This window comes from Anomaloglossus baeobatrachus, chromosome 2, assembly GCF_048569485.1.
Source record: "Anomaloglossus baeobatrachus isolate aAnoBae1 chromosome 2, aAnoBae1.hap1, whole genome shotgun sequence".
In the NCBI taxonomy this organism is placed as follows: Eukaryota; Metazoa; Chordata; class Amphibia; order Anura; family Aromobatidae; genus Anomaloglossus; species Anomaloglossus baeobatrachus.
This window is the reverse complement of record NC_134354.1, coordinates 66,251,232-66,271,580: the sequence shown is the minus strand read 5'-3', so window position 1 is coordinate 66,271,580 and position 20,349 is coordinate 66,251,232. Positions and strand designations below refer to the sequence as shown.

The window sequence follows — 20,349 nt, the reverse complement described above, 5'->3', positions numbered from 1 at the left end:
CCCCTGTTCTGTAAACCGGCGGTAAAGAAGAAGAAAAGAGAAGAAAAGTCGCCTACTTACCCAGCCCCGTCCGGTGTCTGGAAGAGCAGGGTGAGTCCTGTAGCACCGTTCTTCGGGGCTGGAAGCACCGTCCACCTGCCCTGGGGGGTCCTGGTGTCCGTGCGGTAGCGGGCGGCAGGAACCGCTCGGGGGGCTCCCGGTCCGCCGCTCCTTCCCCCCCCGCTCTGCGCTCCATGCTGCCTGGAACCTCCGGGTACGCGCACACGAGACGGGCACGCTGGGAGATGGAGGCGGGCCTTCCGATGTCGTCACCGGATGAAGATGGCGGCGCCCATGCAACGCTGCTGTACATTCGGCCTGCCATTCCGGTATACAGGCACTCCTGGCCGTGCACCGTGGGGAGCGGGGAGGAGCCTCACCTGGCACCGGAAGGCGGAGGATTAGGGGAAAAACGACTCTCCTGGCGCTGTCAGAGGCTGGTACCTGGGCTCTGCAATGGACACGGATGAGCAGCAGCGTTCTCCCGTGCGTCGTCAGCAGGGCAGGAAAACAGATGACCGGAGCGACACTGGTCGGACGGGCCGTGGCAGCCATGACAGCAGATCCTCCCATGACTCTACAGCTCCTGTGAGACCTGTGGATGTTCCGAAACAGCCTTCAAAACCGGCCCCTAAGAAATCCATGTCCATAAAGAAGCATAAGGAATGCCCCCTATGCAGGGAACCCCTCTCAGAGGAGTGGCACAAGAAGTTGTGCCAGTGGTGTATCCGTCGCACAATTGCGGAGGAATCCCCGGACTCTCAGAGGACGTCCATTCGGCTATCCGCTCAGAAGTACAGGATTCCATGAAGGCTTTCTTAAAAAAGAAAAAAATCGAAACCTGTAGACTCTGCCCCTTCTTCCTACTCCTCCTCCGGTACTGCCTCAGACTCAGACTCCTCGTCCTCAGATGGTGATATGGGAGGCAGACCGTGCTTCTCCATTGACGATATAGGGTCCCTGGTCAAATCAGTCAGGGCTACTATGAGGTTGACGGAGGAGAAATCCTCTAGATCCCTGGAGGATGTGATGTTTGGAGGTCTGGAAGATAGAAAGAAGCGTACCTTTCCGGTCAACAACAAAATTGAGGCACTTATTCAGAAGGAGTGGAAGCGTCCGGACAAAGCAGGCTCTCTCCCCTCCTCCTCCAAACGGAAATATCCCTTTGATGAGGACAAAGCAGCTGTATGGGACAAGGCACCCCGGATCGATACTGCCGTTGCGAAGTCCTCTCGGCGAGAAGGCATTCCCCTAGAGGACTCGGGTACGTTGAAAGATCCCCTGGACAAAAAAGCGGATGTCATTCTTAAGCACCTATGGGAGACATCTGCGGGGAGCTTGAGGCCGGCCATCGCAAATACCTGTACAGCCCGTTCTCTCATGATCTGGCTCCAACAGGTTGAGGATCATTTGCGGGATAACACCTCCCGGGACAAGATCCTGTCAAGATTTCCGCTTCTCCACGGGGCTGCAGCCTTTTTGGCGGATTCCTCAGCGGATGTTATTAGGCTGGGAGCTCGTTCTGCGGATTGTCTAATCAGGCCAGACGGGCATTGTGGCTTAAGGGCTGTCCAGGAGATCTGCAATCCAAACACAAATTGTGTGCGGTACCCTGTGACGGTCACCTGCTTTTTGGGAAACAGCTGGAGGATGTGCTGGACAAAGCGTCAGAGGACAAAAAGTCCTTCCCGAGATTCCACTCTGGTTCCTCCCGTCCCTTTCAGAGGCAGAGATTCTCCAAAGGCAGACCCCCGGATAATCGGCGGTGGGAGCGCAGACCGAAGCGGGACTCCGGCTTCATGTTCGGGGGCGCCCCAGTCTGCCCAGTGACGCCAGGCTGCCGGTCGGAGGACGCCTTTCTCACTTTCTGGAGCAGTGGGAAAGCATTTCCTCCAACGCCTACGTTCGATCCATTATCAGACGGTCTCCGGTTCCAATTTCTACTTCAGCCACCACAGCGTTTCGTCATCACACCTCTTCGGGGGTCACAGTCGGAGCAACATGCTCTGGAATCGGAAATTCGGATGTTGATTGGGAAGGCAGTCCTGTGCGAGGTGCCCCTGGCGGAAAGGGGAAAGGGGTTCTATTCCCCCCTCTTTCTTGTAGGAAAGCCAGACGGCTCCTTCCGTACAATAATAAACCTCAGACGTCTCAACCAGTTTTTCCAGTATTTCCCGTTCAAGATGGAGTCTGTTCAGTCGGCCATAAAGCTGCTGTTCCTCAACTGTTATATGGCAGTGATAGACTTGAAGGACGCCTATTACCATGTCCCTATCCATCCTCATTCTCAGCAGTTCCTGCGAGTGGCGGTTTCCATCAACAACTTGGTCAGTCATTTTCAGTTCCGAGCTCTCCCCTTTGGGCTCTCTGTCGCTCCCAGGATTTTTACGAAAATAGTGGCGGAGATGACGGCTCATCTACGGATACGGAATATTCTGGTGGTTCCTTACCTGGATGACTTCCTGGTGATTGGGAACTCCAAGCAACAATGTGCGGCTCATCTCCAATACTTTCAACAGTCTCTACAAGACCTGGGTTGGATGGTAAATTACGAGAAGTCCCGGATGGACCCGGTCACGATTCAATCATTTCTAGGTCTTACTCTCAACTCAGTGTGTCAGCGGTGCCTTTTGCCAGCAGAAAAGATTCGGAGGGTTTCAACCTTGGCCCGGCGGGCGATCCACCATCCCAGGATGTCTCTGAGGCAGGCTATGTCCTTGCTGGGTACTCTGACCTCTTGCTTCCTGGCGGTCCCATGGAGTCTGGTCCACTCCAGGGCTCTCCAGTGGCAGGTTCTGTATGCCCAGAAAGCATTAAACGATTGTTTAGAAGGGGTCGTCACCCTGTCCTGGGCGGTCAGAAGCTCTCTCCTCTGGTGGACGTCCGTGGACAATCTGTCTGTAGGTGTTCCCTGGCTACCTCGGGACCGAAGGGTGGTCACTACCGATGCCAGTCAGTCCGGCTGGGGGGCTCACCTTCTCGAGCACATTTCTCAGGGATGGTGGTCGCCGCTGGAGGCGGCGCAACCCTCGAATCTCCGGGAGCTGTGGGCGGTGGAGCATGCCCTACATGACTTTCTCCCTCACCTTCGCGGGCGGCATGTTCTGGTCATGTCCGACAACCAGTCCACAGTCTCATATGTCAACCACCAAGGGGGCACGAGATCCCCATTCCTCATGCAGGTGTCCTACAGACTGTTTCTCTGGGCAGAACAGCATCTTCTCTCCCTCTCGGCTCTCCACATCAAAGGAAGTCTCAATGTCACGGCGGATTACCTCAGCCGCCATCACCTGCGGCAAGGGGAATGGTCCTTGAATCCTCGGGTCTTTCGACAGATAGTGACTCTCTGGGGCTTGCCACAGATAGACCTCTTTGCCACCAGACTGAACAGGCAGGTAGTACAGTTCTGTTCGCTAAGCCCCTCGGACCAGCCCTTCGCAGTAGACGCGCTACAGGTTCCATGGACCTTCAGGCTAGCTTATGCGTTTCCTCCGATTATCATGCTACCGGCCGTTCTGCAAAAAATCAGGGAGGACCGGGCGAGGGTACTTCTTATCGCCCCCTTCTGGCCCAAACGACCATGGTTTTCTCTCCTAAGGGCAATGTCTGTCACGGATCCCTGGGTTCTGCTGGAAGTTCCGGACCTGTTAGTACAGGGACCAGGTTTCCACGCGCAAGCGAAAGGATTCCATTTAACGGCTTGGAATTTGAAAGGTCGCTGTTGAGGAGCAAAGGTTTTTCCCCTGACCTTATTTCTACTTTGTTGAAAAGCCGAAAACCTGTTACCACCAAAATATATGGGAGAGTGTGGCAAAAATTCCTGCAGTTCTCTGATGGTCCCTTGGGTCCGGAGGCTCCTGTTGAGTGCATTTTAGAATTCCTTCAGAAGGGGTTTGATCTGGGGTTAGCGGTGAACACTCTCAAGGTTCAGGTCTCTGCCTTGGGGGCCCTGTACAATTGTAACCTGGCGGCCAACAAGTGGATTAAACGATTTATTATGGCTAGTGGTAGGACTAGGCCAGTGGTCATACCAAAGGTTCCTCCCTGGGACCTGAACTTGGTCTTGGATGCCCTCACGGGACCCCCCTTTGAACCCCTGACTAAGCTTTCCCTGAAATTGCTTACCCTGAAAACCGTATTGCTAGTCGCATTAACCTCGGCACGGCAGATCAGTGATTTGGCAGGCCCTGTCAGTAGTGCAGCCTTACACTCAGGTCCTTGAGGATAGAGTCATCTTGCGACCGGACCCAGCGTATCTCCCGAAGGTCGATTCTCATTTTCATAGAACGCAAGAAATAGTCCTGCCCTCGTTCTGCAGCCGTCCCACTAATGAGGGGGGACGTAGATTTCACACCCTAGATGTACGCAGGGCCCTCCTACACTATCTTTCGGTCACACAGGCAGTGAGGAAGACACAGTCGTTATTTATCTCCTTTCAGGGTAGTACCAAGGGTCAGGGGGTGTCCAAGAGTACTATCGCTAGGTGGATTAGGGAGGCCATTGCTTTAGCCTACTCCTCCAGTGGAGCGCCTGTTCCGGAGAACATCCGGGCCCATTCCACCAGAGCGGTGTCTAACTCCTGGGCTGAACGTGCGCAGGTATCTATTGAACAAATTTGTAGGGCCGCTACCTGATCCTCACAATCTACTTTTTTCCGGCACTATCGGTTGGACCTATCCTCCTCGGCTGCTCTTTCATTTGGTAGGAGGGTGCTTGAGGCGGTGGTCCCTCCCTAAATGGGTTTCTCTGGAAATCTCTCACGTGGTGCTGTCATGGGTGAGGGGAAAACACAACGGTTACTTACCGGTAGCCGGTTTTTCCAGAACCCATGACAGCACCCTTATATTCCCTCCCTTTCTCTTCCTTGGTGTGCACTTTTTCGGTGTGCTTGTGGGTGTTTAGTGGTGGTGGAGTAAGTTCTAACGATTGTTGGAGGTCCTCTCATTCTCGGTAATCAACTGACGAAGGGGAGAAGTACCGCCCTTTTTTATTCAGAATGGTTTCCTGTCCTTGCTGGGCGGATACCTCTCTCACGTGGTGCTGTCATGGGTTCTGGAAAAAACGGCTACCGGTAAGTAACCGTTGTGTATTCAGCCTGCACTGCCTGCCACGCTGAGCTACCACGTAAACACACCTCTTCTCTTTGTGAGTCCTGTGCCCCTATAGCCTCCCAAGACCCCCCTGCCACCACCGCAGCAACCGTCAGCCCAGAGCCTAGGGCTCCCAGCCCACCGGAATGGGCACAGTTTCTGTCCCAATCCATGGAAAAACCACAATCACAGAACCTGGTGCTGGCTATGCAATGTCGTCCTCCACACCCTTCTGGGTCCCTGGACGGAACGCAGCCTGAGGATACCCCTATGGAGGATCTTTCTGAGGTAATCCGGGCACATGCTTCACCGGTTGCAGGGATCAGGAAAAGAGCACACGGCCGGGTGTCTCCAGCGGGCTCTCCCTCGGGAGCACACAGGGCAGGCTCTCCCACACGCTCCACGGCTTCTGAAGAGCTGGAGGAGGGAGAATGCTGTTTATACCAAGAGGATTCCTTGGTTTCAGCCTCCCCAGATGATCAAACTGCAATAGACTCCCTTATAGCAGCAATCAACCAAACTCTGCATGTGGAGGATCCCCCATCCACTACCACTGACCATGCGGTCTCCTTTAAGAGGGCACGGAAACCCCAAAAGGTTTTCGCTGATCACCCTGAGTTTCAGGATATCCTCACAAAGCAAAGGGAGAAGCCTGACAGGCGCTTCGGTAACCGAAAACTCATGGAGTCCCGGTACCCTTTTGCCTCACCTGCCCCTAAGGGCTGGTCCGATCAGCCCTCGGTCGACCCCCCGGTCTTCCGCCTTACCACAAAGACGCTCCTGTCTTTACCCGATGGTTCCTCCATCAAGGACCCGACAGACAGACAGGTGGAGCACCTCGCCCGCTCTGCTTTTGAGGCTGCGGGTTCCTCCCTCTCGCCCTCCTTTGCCGCTGTGTGGGTCGCAAAGGCGATCTCGGTCTGGGCAGAATCCCTTAACACTTCGCTTGAGGAATCCCAGTTCACTCATACCTTCACAGAGGTAACAGCTCAAATTGCCGCTGCGGTGGAGTACCTCATGCAGGCCTCCATGGACGCTGCTACCTGCGCAACGTTTGCCGCCTCAAATACCATAGCCATCCGTAGAGCTCTCTGGCTCCGACAATGGCGAGCGGACTCTGCCTCCAAGAAGTCTCTCACGGGCCTTCCCTTTTTTCCAGACCGATTGTTTGGCGAACGTCTGGACAAGCTCATTTCTGACGCCACGGGAGGAAAGAGTACCTCCCTCCCCCAGCTGAAGTCCAGGACGTCCTTCACCAGTCGTCCACAGTCCTCGTTCCTCTCCTTTCAGAACTCATTTGGTTGGTCGACATCCCGTGCTGTCCCCGCCACCAGCCGGGGACTACGCAGGGACCGACCTTCTCAGCTCTCCCAGAAACCCACTTCGTCATGGCGGCCTAGACCGAAACAGTCCAGGACTAGGGAGACTCGGCCACGAGGTTTTCCCCCCTCATGACTCCTTCGGCGCCCCGGAAGACACTCATTGTAGGAGGTCGACTGCGGCTCTTTTATCACATCTGGGCTGCCGCCTCAGACGACAAATGGGTGCGAGACCTTGTGTCTTCCGGTTACCACATAGAATTTCAGACCCGACCCCCGAGTCGGTTCTTTCTCTCAAACCCCCCAAAGACTCAAAAACGATGCAAAGTTTTTTTCTCAGCAATCCACTCGCTCCAAACAGCAGGAGTGATAATACCTGTCCCAGACGACGAGACGTTCGGGGGTTTTTATTCCAACCTCTTTGTGGTCCCCAAAAAGGATGGGTCAGTTCGACCCATCCTGGACCTCAAACACCTAAACAAACATGTGCACGTACGGAGATTCAGAATGGAGTCCCTAAGGTCCATTATTGAATCCATGGTCGAAGGGGAATTCCTCGCCTCCATAGACATCAAGGATGCGTACCTGCACATACCCATCGCCCCAGATCACCAAAAGTTCCTCCGCTTCGCAATTCAGGACTCCCACTTTCAATTTGTAGCTCTACCCTTCGGCCTTGCCACCGCACCAAGGGTCCTCACCAAAGTCATGGCGGCCGCCATGAGCATCCTTCACGCCAGGGGAGTAGTCGTTCTCCTTTACTTGGATGACCTCCTCATCAAGGCCCCCTCCTTCCGCGACTGCTCAACCAGCGTACAGATCACTGTGGACACCCTATCCCGCTTAGGGTGGCTAGTGAATCTGGACAAATCATCCCCGAGCCCATCACGATCCATCACCTTCCTGGGCATGTCCCTGGACACCCGTCGGGGCTTGATCCTTCTCCCTCAGTACAAGGCGATCGTTCTTCAATGAGCGGTACGCTGCCTTCTACGTCCTCCATCTCGCTCCATTCGATTCAGCATGAAAGTGTTGGGCAGGATGGTGGCGGCTATGGAAGCAGTACCCTTTGCTCAACTGCACCTCCGCCCACTGCAGCTAGCCCTTCTAGTGGCCTGGGACAAGAGCCCCTTCTCCCTGGACAGACACCTTCACCTGATGCCTTCAGTCAGGTACGCACTCCGCTGGTGGCTTCGGTCCTCATCCCATATCGGAGGGGAGATCTTTTCTCCCAGTGAACTGGCTGGTCCTGACCACGGACGCTAGCCTCCTAGGCTGGGGAGCTGTGTACCGGCACCACACTGCTCAAGGACGTTGGACGCCCCAGGAGTCTTTCCTACCCATAAACATCCTGGAACTCCGCGCGATCTTCCTCGCGCTCAGAGCATTCTGCCCTCTGCTAGCGGGTCGTCAGATTCGAGTCCAATCGGACAATGTGACAGCTGTAGCCTATATAAATCGGCAGGGGGACACCCGCAGCAAAGCGGCTTATCTCGAGGCCCACAAGATCCTCAGCTGGGCCGAATCGACGGGATCAGTGATATCAGCGGTACACATACTGGGGGTAGAGAACTGGGCAGCAGACTTTCTAAGTCGCCAAGGCCTGGCCGCTGGAGAATGGTCTCTCCATCCAGATGTGTTTCTACACATCTGCACTCGCTGGAGCACACCAGATGTGGACCTAATGGCCTCAAGGTTGAATGCAAAGGTACCCGCATTCATAGCCAGGTCACGCGACCCGCAGTCTATCGGCGCGGATGCTCTAGTCTGCTCCTGGGACCACTTCCGCCTGCCTTACATATTTCCACCTCTACCCCTGCTGCCGCGGGTAATCAGGAAGATCAAGGCAGAGGGAGTCCCGGTGATACTGATCGCACCGGACTGGCCAGGCGTGCCTGGTACGCCGAATTAGTACATCAGAACTCCAGAGCCCTGAAGCTGACAGCATGGCCATTGAGACCTGGGTATTAACAAGAGCGGGATTCTCCCCCGCGGTTATTTCCACCATGATCAGCGCCCGAACGCCTGCTTCGTCCCGCATTTACCACCGTACGTGGAAAATCTTCCTTTCATGGTACAGGGAAACTAACGTCCAGCCTATGCCTCTGGCCATCCCCAGAATTCTCGACTTTCTACATTCTGGCTTGCAAGCGGGGTTGGCTCTCAGTTCCCTTAAAGGGCAGGTCTCAGCGCTCTCAATCTTCTACCAATGCCGCCTGGCTCAAAAACCGCAAGTCAAGACCTTCCTCCAGGAGGTTTCCCATCTAGTTCCCCCGTACAAACGGCCGCTGGAACCATGGGACCTCAACCTCGTTATGGACGGTTTCCAGAGGTCTCCCTTTTAACCCCTCAAGGAATCCTCCCTTGCTCTTCTGTCCTGGAAGGTAACTTTCCTGGTGGCAATTATGTCCATCAGACTGGTTTCGGAGCTAGCAGCACTCTCTTGCCGCCAGCCTTTTCTGATCTTTCACCAGGACAAGGTGGTTCTGCGCCCCCTTCCGGTTTTTCTTCCAAAGATTCTTACCCCGTTTCATTTGAATGAGGACATTGTTCTGCCTTCCTTTTGTCCACACCCGGTTCATAGGGTGGAAAGGTCTCTGCATTCATTAGACCTCGTCAGAGCTCTCAGATATTACATATCCAGGACAGCCCCCTTTAGGAAAACAGACTCTTTGTTCGTCATTCCTGAGGGGCCTAAGAAGGGACAGGCAGCTTCAAAGGCGACTCTGGCTCGCTGGATTCGCTCTGCGATCCAGGAAGTCTAACGCTTGCAACTCAAGCCCATTCCTAGTGGGCTGCGGGCTCATTCCACGCGAGCAGTTGGCGCTTCGTGGGCCATTCGGCATCAGGCTTCAGTGGAACAGGTGTGTAAGGCTGTGACCTGGTCTAGCCTACATACGTTTTCAAAGCATTACAGAGTCCATACCCAGGTTTCAATTGAGGCAAATCTGGGTAGGAAAATTCTACAAACAGCAGTAGAGCACCTCTCTCAGTAGGCGCTCCAGGCTGTCTGGGACTGGTTCCTAGTCCTTGGGTTGTGTTCTCTTCTTTTGTTTCCCACCCATGGACTGCTTTAGGACATCCCATAGTCCTGTGTCCCCCAATGAGGCGTTGGAGAAAAACGGATTTTTGTGTACTCACTGTAAAATCGTTTTCTCTTAGCCATCATTGGGGGACACAGCACCCACCCTATTGCCCTGTTGGGCTTTGGTTCTCTCAGTACCTTATTTGGTTATGACTCTTCTTTTCTCATGTTCCTCTGTTGAGAAGTTTTTACTGTTTTTTTTTCTCCTACTGCTTGTGTACTAAAACTGAGGTTGCCTGGCCCGGCCAGGGGGTATACTGCAGAGGAAGAGCTATGCTTTTGCATCTACTTAGTGTCCTCCTATGGATAGGCAGCGATGACACCCATGGTCCTGTGTCCCCCAATGATGGCTAAGAGAAAACGATTTTACGGTGAGTACACAAAAATCCGTTTTTTTTATGGCTCCCAACAGAGCCATAATCTACTCTGCCTTTCTGTCCCGTACATAAGCTCAACCCTGTCGGAGAGTAAAATAGGTGAAATGGAGTCCATGTTTGCATAATTTGGAGTCTGTTTGTCTAATTGAAATTCATGGGGGACATCTAAATCCAGTTTTTGGAGGATTCATACAGACGTTCTCAACAAAGTCAGAAGCTTGGCTCAAATGTGGTCTAGACGCAGCCTGGGATGTATAAGTCTGTGTGCTCATGGTGCATTGTTGGTGCAGTTTTGTGGCCCAAATCTGCATGTCTCTCTTCATGCCAGCAAAGGCAATGAGAATTCTGTAGTGCTCTGCGCACGTTGCTTATTTGTTATTTGCAGATATGGTGCAGAAAATAATCTGAAGCGTTAATTGTTGGAGCTATTTTTCCTGCGGTTTTTAGCCCTTCCACACTTCTTTAAAATGAACGTATGGCATAAAAACGCACCAAAATGCATGTGTTTTTTGGTGAGATTTTCTGCCAGAAGGGGCAGTTTCTCATGCAGAAAATTCCTGTACCAAATCTGCAGCATGCGCGCATGGCCTAAGGCCAGTTTCATACATCCGGCATTTCACCGCTTTGCCGGATCTGTCACACTCCAGTACAGTGCAATACAGTACAATGGCATCGCGGCAAGCTCCGGTCACATGCTCCGGTCACATGACAGCATTTGACCGGAGGTGCCGCGATGCCATTGTACTGTATTGCACTGCACTGGAGTGTGACAGATCCGGCAAAGCGGTGAAATGCCGGATGTGTGAAACCGGCCTAAGACAAACATGTACACATTGGCTTTTCCTGAACGTCATTCTTGTCTGATTAGAGGGCTGTGTGGAGGAGAAGGTGATCTAAATTTTTAGAAGTCTCTGTAGACAGACCCCCATCAACAAAATGTTGGTCAGAGGAGGGGAAGAGAGGTAGGGGGCAGAAAATTGGAAAACTGCATGTTTCCCCAACCTCCTATTAAGGGTAATGATACATCAGCAAGTTTTCATTTGTTTTTTGCTCTAAGGCTAGGGCCCCACTTTGCGTTTATCTACTTGCAGTTCTAAATGCACGTTTTGGGCTTAATTGATTTGACCAAAGTTGCCTTTTTCAGAAATTTAGCGCTGAAAACGCATGCGTATTTACCACGTTTTAGATGCGTTTTCATCGCTTTTCCACCTGCGTTTTGATAGATGTGTTTTGAACATCTAGACACTGCTAAATAAAGTTTAAATGGTCAAACTCAATGAAAAAATTGGAAAAAAGGAAACAAATCTATATTTTTGTGAAAAATAATGAAAATAGATTAATTTAATGAAATTACAGCGGTAATATGATATTTAATGGCAAAATTGCAATAATTTATTAAAATTCTTATTTTTAATTTTCAGAATATGTGTGTGTGTAAAGGGACATATGAAATCATTATTTTGAAGTCCAAAACGCATGGTTTCTGCACTGGAAAAGCAAGTAAAACGCAGGAATTTGCTGGAATCTTGGTTTTTGCCATTTCTCATAGACTTCAATGTTAGCAAAACGCACCCAAAATGGCAAAAATAATTGACATGTTGCTTCTTTGAACGCATGGTTTGTGCCACAAATTATGCAAATTAAACGCAGCGTTTTGAAAAGCAAAGTGTGGTCAGAAATTTCACATTTTCCATAGGATAACATGGAAAAACAAAACGCAAGCCATTTGGCCATAAAACGCTGCAGCTCAAAACGCTGCAGAAACACAGGTTAAAAATGCAAAGTGGGGCCCTAGCCTTAGATTACTCCTTTTCATACAGTCACACTTTTTGCCAAATGTAAAAAAAGTTTTGCCGTAACTGGTGTACATAAAGTAACTCCACGGAGGGCGGCTGTAATAGGATTGTGACAAACTTTGCAACTTTTTTTTTTCTTTAAAGTCACATTTTATGGTTTTGTGCAAAATCTGGCAAGGACACATTGATGATTGAAGTAACCATCAGAAAACGACCTAAACCACAAAAGACAGCGTGAAAAAAGGCACAAATTCATGAATTTGTCGCAAATCAAATAATCACCAATTGAGAGTTATCCACTAAAGCGGATGGCTTTGCGGGACTATGGTCCAGCGTCCACGATGTTCCAGATGTCATTGTGCCAGTCCTGGCTAATCAAAAGCCCATACCAGGGACACCGGAAGGTGAGAGATTCACAGTCTCCAGTCTAGCCGCCACTGACCTGGACCGGAGTCCCGCGAAATTATCTGCTCATCTCTTGTATTCACACCACTCTTGTTTGCAAAAAAAAAAAAAAAGTCTATTGAAAGGAATTTCTGCAGTTTCCTAATATACTGTATTTTTGTCACTCTGTATCATTACTTCATTGTAATAATGTGAAATGAAAGGCATAGGTAGATTATACAATATTAAACAATTCAAAATTTTTTGCTGTTTTTTTTTTTTTTTTGTAAGGTCTTTTTGTCTGTTATGGGGCCTATGTGATCACTAGAGGTACCATCTGCTCCTCCCGATCCCTACACAATCAGATGCTTGACAATATATTACACCTCCCTCTCCAGTTTTTCGAAACTACTCCAATGGGCCAAGTGCTAAATCGATTTACGAAGGTAGGTAAACGTGAACTTTCTTGGATCCCTAGACCCCAGGCTCGGGAGTCACAATCACAAAACTGTTTATTGGCTAAACCTTCTATTCCAAATCACCAGATTACACTACTATATAACGCTTCTACATAGTGCAGTTCTGATGTATAGCAGTATATACTGTAGCTCAAGCTATCGCTTGTTACCTAAGGGGAGTAAAAGTTCTAAAAAAAAAAGGTTTGAAAAATATTTTAAATGGAACCTGTCAGGTCCAATATGCATCCAGAACCATGAGCAGTTCTGGGTGTATATTTCTATTCCCTGCCTAACTGTCACTGTATACACTAGCATACTGTACATAAAGAGATCTTTAGAAAAAGTATTTCTAAAGATCTTTTATCGCATTCTAATGAGCGAGGGGACTAGTCCCGAGGGCGTTGCTTCCCTTGCTAGTCGGATCCATTAGCATGTTAGTACGCCCCTGTGGGTGTCTTATCATGCAAATGAATGTGCAGCGTCAGAGGATGATCTCACTCACTTTTCCGCTGCCAGACCCTGGATTTCGGGTAAGTACGTATGACCCTAGAATGTGGGTCATGTGCACTATGAAGCTGGGTGTACGCGTCCCGGCTTCAAACTGAAAAAGTGCACATGACCAAAACTCCGGGGTCATGCGCACTGAGCCGAAATCGAGCGTCGGAGGCGGTGGCAGCGGAGAGGTGAGTGAGAGCATCCTCTGACCTTGCGCGTTCATTAGCATGATAGCACACCCACAGGGCCGTACTAACATGCTAATGTGGCCGACTAGCAAGGGAAGCAACGCCCTTGAGACTAGTCCCCGCGCTCATTAGCATAAGATAAAACATTTTAGAAATACTTTTTCTAAAGATCTCTTTTTCTATGCTAGTGTATATTGGGACAGTTAGGCAGGGATTAGCAATATGCACCCAGTGCTTGTGGTTCTGGGTGCATATTGGACCTGACAGGTTCCCTTAAAGATCACAAAAATATAAAAGTTTGATTTACCCAACCCCCTTTTCCCAATTTAAAAATAAGAAAATAAAAAAAATCATGTTTGGTATTGCTACTTTGATGAAAGTCTAATCTAAAAAAAATATAAAGTGAATGCACACAGTGAAAGATGCAGTGAAAGAAAAAAACAAACCAAAAACATCAAACACTGGAATTGTCTTTTTTCGGTTGCCATACCACCCCTAAAAATTCAAAAAATTCCAGTTAAAGGTTAGTAAAGTGTTATGTATACCCTAAAATGTTATATTAAAAAAAATGACAGTTTGACTCATAAAATACAAGCCCCCACACAGCTCCATCAATGGAAAAATCAAATTTTTACAGGTATCAAAGAATGGGAACACAAACCACATTTTTCTTTTTTTGCAAAGCTCTTAATTATTTTTCTCTCCCAAAATATATATAAAAGAAAACTATACAAGTTTGGAATCACCATCCTTGTATCAACCTATAAAATTAAGCTGCCTGGTGATTTTTAAAGCACAATTAAAACCATAAATATGAAACCCAATAAACAATGGCTAAATTTGAGGGGGGGAGGGGTTGTGTTGTAGTTTGTTGTTTTTTTTCTTTTTGTTTTTTTTTAACTATTTCTCATTTTTTCAGTACCTTTTTTTGGTAAATTGTATGATGCCATTCAGAACTACTTCTTTTCCCGCAAAAAAAACCCCCTCAAACTTGTCTATTTCGACTGAAAAATCAAAAGTTATTGTTTTTGGAAGAAGTGGGAAGAAAGAAGGGAATTTTGTTTACTTACCGTAAATTCCTTTTCTTCTAGCTCCAATTGGGAGACCCAGACAGTGGGTGTATAGCTACTGCCTCTGGAGGCCGCACAAAGAACTACACTTAAAAGTGTAAGGCCCCTCCCCTTCTGGCTATACACCCTCCCGTAGGAGTACGGATTCCTCAGTTTTAGTACCAAAGCAAGAAGGAGGAAAGCCAATAACAGTTTCAAAAACAAATTCAATCCGATAACAAGATCGGAGAACTTAAGAAACAACATGAACAACATGTGCACCCGAAAAACGAAACCCTAAGAACAAATAGGGCGGGTGCTGGGTCTCCCAATTGGAGCTAGAAGAAAAGGAATTTACGGTAAGTAAACAAAATTCCCTTCTTCTTTTTCGCTCCTAATTGGGAGACCCAGACAGTGGGACGTCCAAAAGCAGTCCCTGGGTGGGTAAAAAGATACCACATGAACGGGCTGTCAGACAGCCTCTTCCTACAGGTGGGCCACCGCCGCCTGAAGGACCTGTCTACCTAGGCTGGCATCTGCCGAAGCGTAGGTATGCACTTGATAGTGTTTGGTAAACGTGTGCAGACTCGACCAGGTAGCCGCCTGGCACACTTGCTGAGCCGTAGCCTGATGCCGCAATGCCCAGGACGCACCCACGGCTCTGGTAGAATGGGCCTTCAGTCCAGATGGAATCGGAAGCCCAGCAGAACGGTATGTGTGAAGAATTGGTTCCTTGATCCACCGCGCCAGGGTGGATTTGGAAGCTTGCGATCCCTTATGCTGACCAGCGACTAGGACAAAGAGCGCATCAGAACGGCGTAGAGACGCCGTGCGAGAAATGTAAATCCTGAGTGCTCTTACCAGGTCCAACAGATGTAAACCCTTTTCAAATTGGTGAACTGGATGCGGACACAAAGATGGCAAAGTGATATCCTGATTGAGATGAAAGGAAGAAACCACCTTGGGAGAAAACTCTGGAATTGGACGCAGTACTACCTTGTCTTGGTGAAACACCAGGAAGGGAGATTTGCAAGATAACGCCGCTAGCTCGGACACTCTTCGAAGAGACGTGACCGCCACAAGAAAAACTACCTTTTGTGAAAGCCGAGAAAGGGAAACCTCTTTCAAAGGCTCGAAAGGCGGCTTCTGGAGAGCAATGAGAACCTTGTTCAGATCCCAGGGTTCCAATGGCCGTCTGTAAGGAGGAACGATATGACAAACTCCTTGGAGAAACGTGCGTACTTTAGAAAGCCGTGCCAAGCGCTTCTGAAAGAATACGGATAGCGCGGAGACTTGACCCTTAAGAGAGCTAAGCGACAAACCTTTTTCCAACCCAGACTGCAGGAAGGAAAGAAAAATTGGCAATGCAAATGGCCAGGGAGAAAACCCTTGAGCCAAGCACCACGCTAAGAATATCTTCCACGTCCTGTGATAGATCTTAGCTGAGGATGGTTTTCTAGCATGTCTCATTGTGGCAACAACTTCATGAGATAAACCTGAGGCCGCTAGGATCCAGGACTCAATGGCCACACAGTCAGGTTCAGGGCCGCAGAATTCAGATGGAAAAACGGCCCTTGAGACAGCAAATCTGGACGGTCTGGTAGTGTCCACGGTTGGCCTACCGTGAGAGCCACAGATCCGGGTACCACGACCTTCTTGGCCAATCTGGAGCGACGAGTATGGCTCGATGGCAGTCGGACCTGATTTTCCGGAGAACTCTGGGTAACAATGCTAGAGGTGGGAACACATAGGGGAGTCGGAATTGCGACCAATCCTGAACCAAGGCGTCTGCCGCCAGTGCTCGGTGATCGTGAGACCGTGCCATGAAAACTGGGACCTTGTTGTTGTGCCGTGACGCCATCAGATCGACGTCCGGCGTCCCCCAGCGGCAACAGATCTGCTGAAACACGTCCGGGTGAAGGGACCATTCTCCTGCGTCCATGCCCTGGCGACTGAGAAAGTCTGCTTCCCAGTTTTCCACGCCTGGGATGTGAACTGCGGATATGGTGGACGCTCTGCTTTCCACCCACGTCAAAATCCGCTGGACTTCTTGAAAAGCTTGGCGACTGCGTGTTCCCCCTTGGTGGTTGATGTACGCCACCGCCGTGGAATTGTCCGACTGAATCCGAATCTGCTTGCCTTCCAGCCATTGTTGGAAGGCTCGCAGGGCAAGATAGATTGCTCTGATTTCCAGAACATTGATCTGCAGGGTGGACTCTTCCTGAGTCCACGTCCCCTGAGCCCTGTGGTGGAGAAACACCGCTCCCCACCCTGATAGGCTCGCATCCGTCGTGACCACTGCCCAGGACGGGGGAAGGAACGACTTTCCCTGTGACAATGAGGTGGGGAGAAGCCACCAACGCAGAGAGTCCTTGGCAGTCTGAGAGAGGGAGACAGTCCTGTCGAGGGACGTCGATTTCCCATCCCATTGGCGTAGAATGTCCCATTGTAGAGGGCGCAGATGAAACTGCGCGAACGGGACTGCCTCCATTGCTGCTACCATCTTTCCTAGGAAATGCATGAGGCGCCTCAGTGAGTGCGACTGGCTCTGAAGGAGAGATTGCACTCCAGTCCGTAGCGAGCACTGCTTGTCCAGTGGAAGCTTCACTATCGCTGAGAGAGTATGAAACTCCATGCCAAGATAAGTCAGAGATTGGGTCGGGGTTAGATGAGACTTTGGAAAGTTGATAATCCACCCGAAACTCTGGAGAGTGTCTAGTGCCACCTTCAGACTGTGCTGGCATGCTTCTTGAGAGGGTGCCTTTATAAGCAGGTCGTCTAGATACGGGATGACCGAGTGACCCTGCGAGTGCAGAACAGCTACTACTGCTGCCATGACTTTGGTGAAGACCCGGGGGGCTGTTGCCAGACCGAAAGGTAACGCTACGAACTGCAGGTGTTCGTCGTGTATGACGAAGCGTAGGAAACGCTGATGCTCTGGTGCAATCGGCACGTGGAGATACGCATCTTTGATATCTATTGATGCTAGAAAATCTCCTTGAGACATTGAGGCTATGACGGAGCGTAGGGATTCCATCCGGAACCTCCTGACTTTTACGTGTCTGTTGAGCAACTTTAGATCCAGGACGGGTCGATACGATCCGTCCTTTTTTGGGACCACAAACAGATTGGAGTAAAAACCGTGACCTTGTTCCTGAAGAGGGACGGAGGTCACCACTCCTTCCGCCTTTAGAGCGGCCACCGCCTGCAACAGAGCATCGGCTCGGTCTGGTGGTGGAGAAGTTCTGAAGAAACGAGTTGGCGGACGAGAACTGAACTCTATCCTGTACCCGTGAGACAGAATATCCCTCACCCAACGGTCTTTGACGCGTGACAGCCAAATGTCGCCAAAGTGGGAAAGCCTCCCACCGACCGCGGGTGTGGGAATCGGAGACTGCAAGTCAGGAGGACGCCGTCTTGGCAACGGTTCCTCCGGCTGTCCTTTTTGGGCGTGACTGAGACCTCCAAGAATCTGAGCGTCTCTGGTCTCTTTGAGTCTTTTTTGACGAGGCGAATTGGGACCTGCCCGGTCCTCGAAAGGACCGATAACCAGACTGACCCTTCCTCTGTTGGGGTTTGTTTTGTCTGTGTTGCGGTAAGGATGAGTCCTTACCCTTGGAGTGTTTGATGATTTCATCCAAACGCTCTCCAAACAATCGGTCACGAGAAAAAGGCAAATTGGTTAAGCACTTCTTGGAATGAGAATCTGCTTTCCAATGTCTCAACCACAGGGCCCTACGCAAAACAACGGAGTTGGCTGACGCCACTGCCGTGCGGCTTGTAGCGTCAAGAACAGCATTAATCGCGTACGACGCGAATGCCGCCATTTGCGAGGTCAATGGTGCTACCTGCGGGGCAAATGCACGTGTGACTGAGTCGACTAGCGCAAGCCCGGCTGAGATAGCTTGGAGTGCCCATACGGCCGCAAAAGATGGCGCTAATGACGCTCCAATCGCTTCATAGATGGATTTCAGCCAGAGCTCCATCTGCCTGTCAGTGGCATCTTTAAGTGCCGCTCCATCTTCAACTGCAACCAAGGATCTAGCTGCAAGCCTGGAAATTGGAGGATCCACTTTTGGACACTGGGTCCAACCCTTGACCACCTCAGGGGGAAAAGGATAGCGTGTATCTTTAAGCCGTTTAGAAAAACGCCTTTCAGGATAAGCGTGGGGTTTCTGGATTGCGTCTCTAAAGTCAGCGTGGTCCAGAAAAGTGCTTAATGTACGCTTAGGGTATCTGAAATGGATTCTCTCGTGCTGCGAAGCTGACTCCTCTACAAGAGGAGCTGGTGGGGAAATATTTAACATCTTATTGATGTTAAATATAAGATCATTAACTATGGCGTCACCATCTGGTGTATCTAGATTGAGAGCGGTCCCAGGATCAGAATCCTGATCAGTTACGTCCGCCTCATCACCCATAGATTCATCTCGCTGGGATCCTGACCATTGAGATGAATGTGAAGGCCCGTCATAGCGAGCCCGCTTAGGCTGCCCGGGGCCATCGTCCGAGTCAGAGTCTTCACCCTGAGGTGTATGTGCCCGTCCCGGAGCTTGGAGGTAACTCAGCTGAGGGGGACCAGGGGGCAATGATTGCACAGTGTCCGTGGCCTGAAGTACAGGCCTAGCTCGCAATGTGTCAAGAATTTGTGACATAGTGAGAGACATTCTGTCAGCAAAAGCTGTAAACTCAGTTCCTGTCACCTGGACAGCATTCACAGGTGGTACACCCTGGGTCACGTCCAGCAGAGGTCCCGACTGTGCAAGCGCCGCAGGGGCCGAGCACTGCACACAATGGGGGTCCGTGGAGCCTGCCGGTAGAAAAGTCACACATGCGGTGCAGGAAGCATATAATGTCTGTGCCTTGGCACCCTTGCGTTTTACGGACGACATGCTGCTGGCTCTCTGCAATGTGAGAGAGTCTATAGCCAAAGGGCGACCAGCGCTATGCAATACAAAGTATTTGTAGAAATAAAATACTAAGAATACTACTGGCACAAGAGGGGGTGAGCCCTGAGGGCTGCTTACCGCCCGCTGAATAGCGGGTAAGAGGCGCAGAATTCCTTGTCTGGGTCTCCCCGGCTCCCCTCTGCAGCTCAGCGTGTCAGCAGGAATGGCTGCCGGCGTCTGTGGAGAGGGGCGGTCCGTGGGAGTTCCTAAACAAAAGTGCGGGAAACAGTGTCCCCTCTGTGCCGATTGTGAGGGCTGGAGTATGTAAAAACGACTCCAGCCCTCGGCGCTGATGCACTGACCAGCGTCCCGCCCCTCTCCTGACTGGCAGGTCTGGGGGCGGGAACGAACGGAAGCAGGCCGCAAAAGCCGGGGACTCGAGTTATCAGCGCGGCCGCCGTAAAAGCGCGGCCCGCGCTGAAGTCCCCGGCGCACCACAAGTGCCAGCCGCGCCGCAGTCCCAGCGGCCGGCGCGACCGATTCCCAGAAGTGTGCCTGCTTCAGCGAAGCTGAATGAGGCCATGGCACAAGCGCCGCAGCGCTGATGTCCCCGGCGCACTACAACACCCAGCATGCTGCGGTGTGAGCGCCAAATGCACGGGGACACAGAGTACCTTGAGGAAGCAGGGCCATGTCCCTGATGTACTCCGCTCCATCCAGCATCTTCTCCAGGGGCTGTAGATGGAGCACGGTCTCAGTGCCTGGAGACCAGTAAATCCCACTTCACCCAGAGCCCTGTAAAAAGGGATGGGGAAGGAATCAGCATGTGGGCTCCTGCCGCCGTACCCGCAATGGGTACCTCAACCTTACAAACACCTCCGACATACAGTGGGGTGAGAAGGGAGCATGCTGGGAGCCCTGTATGGGCCCTCTTTTCTTCCATCCGACCTAGTCAGCAGCTGCTGCTGACTAAAAACAATGGAGCTATGCGTGCGTGTCTGACCTCCTGCGCACAAAGCTAAAACTGAGGAATCCGTACTCCTACGGGAGGGTGTATAGCCAGAAGGGGAGGGGCCTTACACTTTTAAGTGTAGTTCTTTGTGCGGCCTCCAGAGGCAGTAGCTATACACCCACTGTCTGGGTCTCCCAATTAGGAGCGAAAAAGAAAACTAAATTTTTT

General features: G+C 50.8%; 1 protein-coding gene across 1 annotated transcript in view; it reads left to right on the top strand.

Annotated features, from left to right (window-relative positions):
- The window catches only part of LOC142286848 (ATP-binding cassette sub-family C member 2-like), a 106,002-nt gene that overhangs the window by 73,172 nt on the left and 12,481 nt on the right, over positions 1-20,349 (top strand). Inside the window, exon 19 of the mRNA XM_075333399.1 lies at positions 12,382-12,536. Within this exon, the coding sequence (XP_075189514.1) occupies positions 12,382-12,536 (155 nt within the window). The remainder of the gene's footprint in view (positions 1-12,381; positions 12,537-20,349) is intronic.